Raw genomic sequence first — 12,613 nt, forward strand, 5'->3', positions numbered from 1 at the left:
GGTGTTAATATATTGATCATAATGATTGTGTCTGGGCTTTGAGGCAACAGCTAAAACACGTCTATATGCTATATGATTTTAAAAATCTGGTTTAGCTACAATATGTGTTTTCTATTTTGTATAATTTACTATAAAATTAAGGTTATATACACAAACAGAATGTTTGAATGCACTTTACCATTTATTTGTTTTTAAAATTTTTAAAGATAATTATAGTGAACCTGTGGATTTGTAGTGGATTTGCCTTTCCGATTAAATTTACAACATATAGATAACTAATCAGTTATATTTTCAACAAAAAAATAGCATATTTAGATATATCAAGTTTCTTGTACCAAAATGTTAGACATACGTAGACTTGTGGTTTGCTTGGAAGTGTTTCAGACTATCGTCACACACCAATTACTGTGATAATCTTCACCCATGCAGAATGTTTTGGAGACTTCTGCAAGCAATTGCCGAAACTGGTAATTTTGGGAATAATAATAATAATAATGATAATAATAAACCTATTCATTGCTAAGCTTTTGACTTCCTCTGCATTTATAGAATACCTGTGTCACAAAAGTTTCCTTATATGTCATTTACCTGTATAAAATAATTTTTAAATCCCAAATAAACAGCAGATTTTTCAAACTTATCAAGAATCTACGTCAAAATAGAATTGAATAATTACAGAATAGAAATATGATAGTGGAAAGAGTCAAATCGTTTACTGAGATAGCAAATCCTGCAGGTATTAGAAGTGGAAAAAAAAAAAAAAATGAAGTGAACAATTAGAGCTTATAAGTTGCTGTCCTGAATACACCTGTTAATTTACAGTAGGTTATCAGACTTTGCTATTGATTGTTTTCGTGGCTTTCAGTGTGGCGTCGACTATGTTTCAGGAGCTGCACGCCCACCTCAATGGATCGCTGAGCACGCAGACTTTACGTGCACTGCACGCCATGCAGTGCGAGTCGAGGGGTGACGACGACACGCCTTGGGACGAGTGCGAGGCCGTCAGTCACGGGGACAGCAGGACGCTCGAAGAGTTCAGTTACTGGAGTTCCCGCTGAACTTTTTTAAATTTATTTTCTTTGTACTACATTATTATGAAGGATTGTGGCTTGCGTCGCCCGCCTAAGTCAAGGGTGTAGCAGTGTTGGCGAGGCAAGGATGATAAGTTCGACACTCGCTGGTTTTTTACAGCGCTGTGTCACGTCTAAGCCCGAGGGTCAGAACTGGCACGTCGTCCATTGGTGCCGCTGCGAGGTTTGAGCGGTGACCGTAACGTTGTGTGGCGGGGAGAATGAAGATAAAAAGTTTAATGCAAGGTCCCTTGAGTGCTTTCAAGAATATGTAGCAGGTGTCACAGGCCTGAAAATTATTCTGATAACACACGTTTTAGCCGTTAGTAAAACAAAATTCGGAAACAGAACAACTCGTGCACCCTCGGCGTATTCTTGAATCCTTTCAGGTAACTTGAGCAGGATTCTTCTGAAGCAGTGTACACAGCATTGGGTGTCAGCCGGGAGGGGCCATTCATTAGAGATGGCGAGGGGTGAAGCAATGTTAAAAGACAAAATGTGGAATGAATGGGGGAAGATACGGGAGTACTTCGGAAAAAAATCTGCCTGTTCACTGCAACGACCCACATATCTCCCACTTGGGAAAAAAATCTGAGTGTGACCTGAATCTCTTCTTTTTTTTGGGGAGGTGAGTGATTTGACGACTCAACCATCATGATACTTAGTCCAGTGTAAATGCTTCATCGGAAGGTAACTGGTGGCTTTCACTCATGGGTGCTCTTTTATCTGTGTTCATCTACTCTTGTTTTCTATTTCAGGAAACCCAGCTTTGGTTTTGAAGTGTCTAGCATTGTACACCGAGTCATACACAAAGTCCATTATCAGGGTGTCCACATTCTGGAGGGTCAGGGAAAATGAAGGAAAAGATAGCGAAGTTGGAATTGGTCAAAGAAAGGAATCCTGGAAAAGTCATGGAAATTTCACAGTGTTAGTAATTTGAGGTTAAAATTTCATTCTCCACTCACTCTACTTTCACCCAGACTGTGAAAATTTTTTTTTTCATGTTTCAGATAGTGTGTTAGTGGGTAGCCGTTCACTCGAACGGAACAAGGTTCTGTTTGAACTAGGCCAGGTACGGCGATGGCAAAGACGGATTTAAAAAAAAAATTATCAGGGAAAAATAATTTGGATATGTCGGAGAAATATTATTACAGATTTGTGTGGACACACTGATTAAGGTGTTAAAGTGGGAACACGTGGTTGCAGGTGTTTCTCTTTGTTCGGAGTGGCCCACAGCCTGACGCGAACCCCTGAAGCGGTCCGTCGCGCCACCGAGGACGTCATACGGGAGTTCGCAGAGGACGGAGTCGTGTACCTGGAACTGAGGAGCACACCTCGCGAGGTCCCGAACGTCATGACGAAGCTGCAGTATGTCAAGGAAGTCGTTAAGGCCATCGAGTGAGTAGATTTACTACCTCAGCCTTTGATTAACAACAAAAAATTAATACCCGTTGGTGATACTCATGCTAAGAAGCAGATCGTCCTGTGAACAAGTGCACGTTTTTGGCAGATTCATGTGCTCACAATAATCACTCCGTGAAATAAAATAAAGTTTTCAGTTTTCCAAAAGAAATAGGCTAGCAAACCATAAATATTCAAGAATTTTTGGCTGTCAGGCTAATAACATTGGTTAAGTTACCTGTCAGAAAAAAAGAACTTTTTTTGTGGGCTGGACTATTAACAGAGTTTCTTTACTCACAAAATTTAGTGTAATTTTGACTTGAAATGCGCAATACATATCAAGCACATATTTTGTAAAAGTGATTAATTGAATTTTAAAATGTGTGGTTTGGAATCATATTTTTGTGTTAAGCTTGACTATAAATTGTTATGGTTTATAAAGAGAATTTTTTTTCTTTTAGAATTTGGAGCAGCTGCATAGTAGCTTGGCTTCTGGGTTGTAGCCGTGAGGTAACTGCTCCCTGATGATGGCGACTGCAATGTCGACCGAAAGGTCGGTGAATTATTTGCCCAAGGACACGGCTACATCCCAGAAGCCAAGCTTTTTCAGACAATGGCCTTGAAAGCCTGCGAACATTATTAGCAGCTGCATAGTGTCTAGAAAAATCTTAACTATTTAGAAATATTCAAAAAAAATACATACTGTACAATACAGTAAAACCTTTTTGTTGCGACCCCATTTATTGCGACCACCTCTCTATTACAACCAGATTTCGAAGAACCGTGAAAAAATTGCTGAAAATCGGAAGAAAATCGGACAGAAAATAAGTTTCTTGTGGTGAGTAGCGTGTTACTGCGTTTCTCTTGCCGAGTGCTGTACTGCCGTAGGCAGCGTATATCTAAAAATTGATACCACTTCCTGTCGACAGCTGTCAACGCTTAACAACCCCCATTCCACGTCCCTTTGCCGGCAGGGGTGCAGATAAAGGTTCTTGTGGCAATGTGTTTACGTTTAGCTTTTTGCAAGTGTCTAGTGTGGTACGCCCGCCTCGACTTATTTTAACTGCCGCAGAGATGTTTATTTTGACAGCTCAAGCAATTATCTTTTCCCGTGGGTTGATAGAAAAAGGTTGTCGCTTCACCCAGCATAAAAAAAAAGGCTATGCCACTTATTCCCCACGCAGGAAACACACTGGCTGCCGTCTGTCTCCCCCGCATTTATCTTTCTTCTAACATTCCACGTCTCACCTCTCGCGCGAGCAATAACGAAGCGACCACGCACTGGGCCGTTTTATGCTTTGTTTGGTGACAGCAGATTGATTTAATTCGGTATATTCCTTTTCATAGGACCGTTGCTATTAAAATACATTTATATTTAAGTTTGAAAGCTTGTATATTCCTTGCCAGAGATGACTGAACTCGAACTTGGTGTGAAAAGTGACATATTTTGACCCCTCCCTCACCGCTTTAGTACCCCATTCATAATAGCCCAATTTTACGGGAGAAGGGAGGGTGAAATGAGAATTTTCTCACTGAAGGTTTTTCAAAGGGGAGCGAAGTTCGGGGGTTATAAGGGAGGACACTAGATGGTTTGTGTGTCTGGGAGGGATGAGCTAGCCTTGAAGAATGTTAACAGGGGAGGGAGGGGCGAGCTTATGAGTCATGAAGCCGCTGCCGCCAGCCAGCCGGGCGAACTTAGTGTGCGCCCACTCGCGTTGCAGAACCTACAGCTGCCATATTTTTTTGTTATTCTTACATGAACATTATTGGAAGTATTAAAGCCGACACAAAAATACACTCTATGTTAAAATTAACAGATTTTAATGATCTTTCATATGGTTTTTTTTTTCTTTTTTCTTTTCTGATTTTCACATTTTGGTCAAAATGTCCAATTTTTTGACGGTTCCCGAGAATGTATTCGTAAAATCACTAAAATCACTGCTTTGTTAAATCCGGGGTTCGTGACATTGGGGTTCTAGTGTATTTAACTACGGCAAGCAGAAAACGTACAAGTAAACTAACCAGTAAAAATAAACTGTCTTTTGACATATTTTCTTTAGAGGTGGCCTGTAGGGCAACGGACTTGTCATGAAGGTTGAAGGGGGTTTAAAGCAAAGCCGTCTAGCATTGTGAGTGACAGCATCCTGCCATTGTACGGCTGGTTTCTTAGCGAGTAGCGGTTTGTGAGGGGGGGGGGGGGGGGGGGTTGAAATCAACTGAAAATTTCGGAAAACATCTATTACGACCCCCCCTCTATTACGGCCCTATTCCTGGGAACCGTGAGGGGTCGTTTCAGAGAGGTTTGACTGTAGTATGATTTTCCGACTTCTTTCCTTTGCTGTCTGAACGTGTGAGCGAGCACTTGTGCAGGAAGTGCAGCGCGGAGAAGGGCATCGTGGTGAAGCTGCTGGTGTCGATGGATCGTCGCCAGGGCCGGGCGGTCGCCGAGGAGACGCGGGCGCTGCTGTCTCGGGCCCGCCGGGAGCACCCGGGCGTCGTGGCGGGCGTGGACCTGAGCGGGGACCCGGCCGAGGGCAGCGTGGCGGACTACCTGCCGGTCCTGCGGGCGTGCAGGGAGGAGGGCCTCAGGACGTCGCTCCACTGCGCGGAGGTGCGTGCCTTAAACTTCAACCAGCCGCCACGTTCTGGACCAGGGCCGACAGTTAGCCGAGTACACGGGTGACAGGAACTCTTCGTGTACTACATATGCACAGTAACGTGATTTCATTGAGGGTTTGGAACGCAAGTGAAAATAAAATTCTTTCCAAGTGAATGATAATACAGTTAATCCCTGTTAAGAAGTTTTTCAAGGTCCTTAAAAATTTAATTTATTAATTGGGAAAAACTTCTTGTAAAAAGGGTAAAATTGTATATATGATATTGATAGGCCAAGTGCTAAATTTTAAAATCTTTTTATGTTAACGAAAGCTTGTGAATAACTAAAGTTTAAATATAACTATGAGCTCATTCAATCACTAATTTGGGAGAAAAAGATTAGTTTTTCGTAAAATAGATTACAATGAATTTTCACTGTATTTCGCAGTTCGCGAAATTTTTTTTTATCAATATGTAGTGTAGTTTGGTTGTGGAAAATAAGGCCAATAGGAACTGAAATGAAAGGTTTTTTGGTTGGTTGGTTGTTCTTCAGTGTAATTATCTTAAGAGTATTTTACTACATATGTACTTATTGTATTAAATTTTACAAAAAAATATATATAATATATTCATTTATACAATAAATACACCTGCATTACTTTAAAATAATCTGTCATCTCCTTGTGTGTATTTGAGGTTTGGCCTGTCTGCTTTTTAGATGATGATAGATAACAAGAAACTGACGGCTAAACGAGTGACAGTTAATCTTAAGTTTTACTCTTCTTGCTTATTTTTTTTATTGAAATGTCATCTTCGTGTTCTGGAACAGTAAATCCTCGATTATCAGATTAAAGACGGCTTGGCTCATTTCTGATAACTAGAAGTTATGATGATCGTAATGTAGAAAATTTTCAGGACAGATTTGGTAAAAAGATATGCAAAATTGTGCAATTTGTTTTGATAATGTATTGTAGATGGCTTACACCTTGCACTTTTATTATTAGTAATTTACGTAAAACTTAACAATGTAAGTGCTTTTAATTTAGTATACTCAATCTTACATGCAATAAAAAAATTAATTTCCCCCCTCCCCTGGCCAAGATGTCGCACAAAAAAAATTGTTTTGATCTACGATCAAGCAGGAAAACTGTAAGTTGTCTGTAATTTTTTTAATTAACATATTTTATTTTGTCTCATGCTTTGAAATGTTCTGTTACAAAGATTATTAAGATATAGAAACTTGAAGGTTGGCACATCCCAGTACATCACACGTTACTTTTTGTTTTTAAATACCTAATTACTATTATCGTGTGGGCTGTCACAACGTGACGTGCTTCTTTCTTTACAGATTCCTCAGCCGGATGAAGTGAGAGCAATTCTGGATTTCAAACCTGACCGCATCGGCCATGCGACGTGCATTCATCCAAACACCGGAGGCTCCGAGGAATTGTGGGAAAACCTGGTCACATCCGGTGTTCCAGTCGGTAATGCTAAATGCCCTCATGAGCAAATTACCTGGTGACTTACTGGACAGTTCCAGCAAATTGCATTTGTGTCCATTCATTCCGTATTGTTTACATGTCTCTGCTTTTGAGCCTTCATATAATACTGAAGGTTTTTTTTATATAAACTACCATGTAAGCAATTTCCTTGTGTCTCATCATTCGATTAGCCATCATTAGAGACAGGATTATACTGTGAATTGCAATTAAACTGAATAAACACCATATAACACCGAAATTTAAGTTAATAGATCATTTTGCATCAAAATCTTACTAAAAACATGAAATCAGGTGAGCAATTTCATAAAACATTACTCAAAATTACAACAATTTTAACTTTTACTATAAATACACAGAATGTAATTTATTTAGCATGAAGTTTGTACAAAAGTGTATTAATGAAATGGTTTGGAAATAATTAATATTACATTGTTTGATCTCGCACCTGTTATTAGTAACGCATGTTTAGATTAATGACATTGGCACATTTTTCAGTCGCACAAAAATTTTCTGATTCATACTTATTTTTCTGAGCAGTTCTGTTATGGTCATATTTATTACTAATGATTATATTGTATAAGTGAATCATGCATCAGTAAAAATTAAACTTTTATTTAATTCTAAGTGCATAGGTACACAATAAGAAATATTTTAGTTTCACACTTGTTGAATAATGCATTTTTTTTTTATTGAAATACAACATATAAAAATAAAAACAATAACACAAATTCTCCTGTTTTAAAAACAATCCTGACCTAAAACTAAAACCATAAAATCTTATCCTTAGCCTTCACCATTTACACGAGAATGAGAATGATACTCAAAAAAAAGGTGGACCGAATGGTCCCGTCATCTTAGCTTCTTTGTGCACTGTTACAATTTAAAAACTTACCTTTGACATAATTAACTATTACCATTCTCACCAAAATTCTCGCTCAAAAAGGCCTACATCATCATGAATACAGCTAGAGGTTTTACTTTAAGGTGAGCGTAATTTTCAGTTTGACCGCACGTAATGTGTTATTATTTCATTTTGTGGCATGATTTGTAATGCAAGTTTTTGCTGCGTCTGCCTATCATCCTCTGTTAATATATTGCAGTAGCTAGCGTCTGCTATGATGTGGCATATAACTAGGCGAGTGCGAATATTCAAATTTTGGGATACGAATACAAATAATAAACTACTCGTATTCGATTTGACCTCGAATACTGACACTTCAAAATAATGAATATTTGTTTGCTTACGAATAATTGACAGAGTATACCTAATGAACTTGTCATATACCAATGTTCACTCGGATGATTAGTCATTTGTGCAATATAAACACCCTTTTTTGATGTTTAATAGGACTTCATAATCAAAAACATGAACAATGAGCAACATTTTAAACATGCAACAAGTATTAACAGTTTTTTTCCGCTAGTGTCTCGCTAAAAAGTAACGGAATAATTCATGTAAATAATTCAAAACACTGAATATTTGTCATTTCAAACTTTTGAAAACAAATTATTTGTATTCTTTTTATCACATGCACATTGAATAGGAAAAAATAAAAATAAGGCAACAACCATGGACTACAACACCAAAAAAACACGAACACTCAATGAGATGGCCATTAAAAGTAATAGTCATAGTTTCAACGGCGTATAAATCAATATCTTCCACCATACTTGCTGTATATATCTATGACGAAACAGACATTCCAAGTGTTCCGAGTCAAAAGTATGTAAATGTAAATAATGGTTTTCAGATGCATGATAAATTAGCAAAAATTTTGTTTATAATATTGCTGAACTCAAATACAATTTACCTGGCTGCCATTAACGAAAACTCGTGAATAACTAAAGTTTAAATATAAATATGAGCTCATTCAATCACTAATTTGGGGGAAAAAGATTAGTTTTTCGTAAAATAGATTACAATGGATTTTACTATATTTTGCAGTTTGCAAAAATTTTTTGGGTCAATATGTAGTGTAGTTTGGTTGTGGAAAATAAGGCGAATAGGAACCGAAATTAAAGAATTTTTGGTTGATTAGGTTAAGATAGGTTAGGTTAGCTGCATATTAAAAAAAAGTTTTTCATAATTTAAATATTTTAACAACACATTTTCCATTTAATAATGAAGCTGACTTAATCAACCTTTCACTTTAGTAATATTTGTCTAATTTTCTAAGGTTGTTACATGCCATGAAAATTTTTTTTTAGTGGGATTCTAATTCTCATTCTTACTATTTGAATTCAATATTCGTATTCGATTAGAACCAAAAAACTGATATTCACACATATAACACTAGGTCAGCTTTGCATTAATGAAAAATTGGAAAATAAACTTGCGCCTTTGTGCAAGACATGAGGACATTTGGTCTTAGGGAAGGAAGTTGTGCAACCCTTACTATCTAAAAATACAGGGTGGCATTTTATGAGTAAGAGCAGAGTAGCTGTAATGTAAAGATTGCTTTTGTTCTGCCTGCTCTCAGATAAGAATCTAGGAATAAACAGCAGTTATGGTTGGGGAGGATTGGAAAGGTTGAAGTTTTTTTTTCCCACCACGGCAAAAAGATCAATGGGTGGGTTTGGAGCTTTCAACTTGTCGACCAACAGTTTCATAAACAAAAGATCGGTTTTACCTTTACGTTTGAACTATTATTAATTTATTATTGTTTTAAATTCTGCAGTGTAAATTAAAGGAGACCATACCTTAAATGGCGAAGTCTCACAAGACTTTTGGTTAATCCAGTTTTTTTTTTTTGTATTTACATTGATTTAATGGCTATCTCTGTAAATTTATGTCGATAGTGTTCTTGCAATTAATTTTTTGTCCCGAATTATGAAACCAAATATGAATGTTAGTAGTGAGCAGTTAAATGTCAATTAAGTAATCATTTAAATGAAGACCTTCTGCTTTTATATAACACTTGGTAAACATCAGGTGACAAGGTTTGTGATGAAAAAATATTTATAAAATTGCTATTGAGATAAATTTCCAGAAATAGCCCCAAAATCAGTGTAATCAGTTCACAAATCAAATAAAAAATGAACAATGTGTGTGTGTGTGTGTGTGTGTGTGTGATTAAGCCTCTAACTAAAGTACTGGTATTCATGCTTTGTAATATTGATTTTTTTTTTTTTTCCAGAAATTTGTCTTACATCGAATGTAAAGTGCAAAACTGTCGATAGTTACGAGAATCACCATTTCAAATTCCTTTCAGAACGTCGTCATCCACTTTCGTTGTGTGTGAGTATTTAGTGTGTTATGAGAGAATATTTTTTGTTTAACTTTATTGATTTTCCTTCATTTGGCGAAGGAATTAGGCATAACTCATTTCTACTGTAATGGTATCATTGTGAATTGTGATACAATTTTATCATAAATGTAGCAGTGTGTGTCTGTAATGACAAAGAAAATAGAAGCTGGAAGCTTCATGAAGTTTAAAAGAAAATTTGGCTTAGTTTAAGCAAATTTGAGCATAGAGTGGACCTATCAGTGGTTTTAACTAGGCCCGTGCGAATATTCGAATATGAATACTAATGAACTATTGTAGTTGATTCAACCTCAAATACTAACACTTTGAAATAACTAATATTTGTTTACTTACGAATACTTGACATAGCATACCTTGTGAGTTTGTAATTGGAATTTCTTATCTCCGCAGGCTGTAATGAAAAGAGGACGTAAAAGAGCATATAATAAAAGTTATTTCAGATTTTTATAAATTTTTTTTTACAATAATTAAAATTTAAAAATTCGATATATCCAAAAGTAATTGGAATTTCTTATCTCCGCAGGCGGTTATGAAAAGAGGACGTAAAAGAGCATATAATGAAAGTTATTTCAGATTTGTACGATATTTTTGGCGCTAATCCGTACACTACATATTTACCAACAATAGGCAACGTTTTAAACATGCAACAAGTACATATTCAAAGTTTTTTTTTTTTTTTGATAATTTCTCGCTAAACATTAACGGAAAAAATAGCATAAACAATTCAAAACACGGCACATTTTTCATTTAAAACTTAAAAAAATATTTTTTTTTGTATTCTTTTCATCTCACTCAACACAAGTGGAAAAAAAATTAAAAAAACGTCAACAACCATGGACTACAACACCACAAAACGTAGACACTCCATTCAGATGGGCATCAAAAGTAATCATCATAGTTTCAACAGCGTAAACATCGATCGTCACAGTTGATCTAACACCTTGTGATACAGTAGCAGATTACTTACTGTATATATCTATGACAAAACAGATGAGATCAAAAATATATTTAAAAAATGGTTTAATTAAAATTGTTTAAGATTCCAGATGGAATTAGTAAATATTATTTTTATAATATTGCTTAACTAAAATATAATATACCTGGCTGCCATCAACTATGAAAACTTGTAAATAACTAAGGTTTAAAAATGTAAATATGAGCTTATTCAATCACTAATTGGGAATACAGCATTTAAAAAAAAATTCCCTTTTTTTCCATTTAAATAGACTGCAATGGATTTCACAGTATTTTGCGGTTCACAAAAATTTTTGAATCATAATGTAGGTAGAGTAGCAGAGTTTGGAAAATATGGCGAATAGGAATTGGAAATAAAGGTTGGTCGGTTAGTTAGCTGCATAACTTATATGTGACTTGATTTTTTTAGTGGGATTTTAATTCTCATTCTTACTATTCAAATTCGATATTTGTATTCACTATTCACGAATAACTCATTATTCATATTCGACTGGAACAAATAAACATATTTGCACAGGGCTTGTTTTAACACTGACAATTGCTAAATTGATATTTCCTGCTGATGTTTTTTTTTAATTATTCCCTTAAAAAATATACGACAGGGTTCTACTCTAATTACATGCAGGATTTTTTTTTTTGCAAGTTCAGCATGCTTTTTTTCTTTTCCAGACAGATGACAAAGGTGTGTTTGCAACAAGTCTCTCTACAGAATTCATGATAGCAGCGAAGACTTTTCATTTAAGCAAAGAGCACCTGTGGAAAATTTGCTTTGATAGCATTTCATTTGCATTTGCTTCTGAAGCAGAGAAAGCATCTTTGAGGGAGCACTTGATGAAATGGAAGATTGAAGTTCTAGGTGAACATAATACTGCTATGAACTACACAATGCCAACAATTTGACATGTAATTTACAATGGCTAAAACAGCTAAATAAAAGTTGGTGGATAAGTGAATTTTTTACTTGCTGGGGGGATTTTTGGTGGGAAAAAAAAATTCCCACTGGAAACAGGATATTATGAATCAAGAATAATTTGAAGTAATGAATTTTAAAAATTTCAATATGATTTACACAGAAAAAATGGTGTCTTTTTTAATATGTAGGTCCAAATATGGTTACTATAAATTGTTAGCAGCAGCTAATTTTAACAAACAAGGCACAAACTGCCAAGAAATAAAGGTATTAATTATTTTTTAAATATATGACTGCAAAGTTAAAACCAAAATTTAATTTGCCAAAATGGTCATTCAATTAGCTCATATTTGCAGTATTTAACCATTTATTTACTCGTTTACGTATTTTTAATTTTGAACGTGATTCATTGTTTATGGTATTGAATTTAAACTTCTGAAAAGGTGTAGTTTCAAATGCTTAAAAATATTGACTTTACTTTAAGAAAATATCCATATTCTGGCATCACTTCACAATTTTAAGTTTCACCCCAAAGATGTAACTAAACTGTGATGTAATTCCAGCCCAGAAACAATTGCACTTTTCTTGTTTATAGATTCATGTGAGGCATTAAGCAGGCATTAAGCTGTCCATACTACATAAAGTACTACAGTTAATAAAATAAAAGTACTTTGGCTAGCTTAGTTCTTTGCAATACAATCATTTAACCAGTAATATTTTCCCCCAAAAAATTAAAAAAATATATTTACCTGTCAAACATGTGTTAAAGAGTTGTGTACTATTTTTTTATAATGCTTTTCTTTTAGTATATTTAAAAACAACTTTTTGTACTCTTTTCATAAAACTTGTACTTTCATTACATATCTTGAAATAAAGGAAAATATCACAATCTTG

At 35.5% G+C, this 12,613-nt stretch overlaps 1 protein-coding gene across 1 annotated transcript; it reads left to right on the forward strand.

The window, feature by feature from the left end:
• The first annotated feature begins 390 nt into the window (after positions 1-390).
• On the forward strand, positions 391-12,612 carry LOC134540505 (adenosine deaminase-like protein). Its single transcript, XM_063383332.1, has 7 exons — positions 391-467; positions 888-1,033; positions 2,277-2,468; positions 4,842-5,082; positions 6,415-6,550; positions 9,706-9,806; positions 11,479-12,612. Exons 2-7 carry the CDS (start codon positions 948-950, stop codon positions 11,707-11,709), a joined length of 987 nt encoding a protein of 328 aa, XP_063239402.1. The 5' UTR covers positions 391-467; positions 888-947; the 3' UTR covers positions 11,710-12,612.
• Position 12,613: the final 1 nt, after the last annotated feature.

The sequence above is a fragment of the Bacillus rossius genome, chromosome 16 (assembly GCF_032445375.1).
Source record: "Bacillus rossius redtenbacheri isolate Brsri chromosome 16, Brsri_v3, whole genome shotgun sequence".
Classification (NCBI taxonomy): Eukaryota; Metazoa; Arthropoda; class Insecta; order Phasmatodea; family Bacillidae; genus Bacillus; species Bacillus rossius.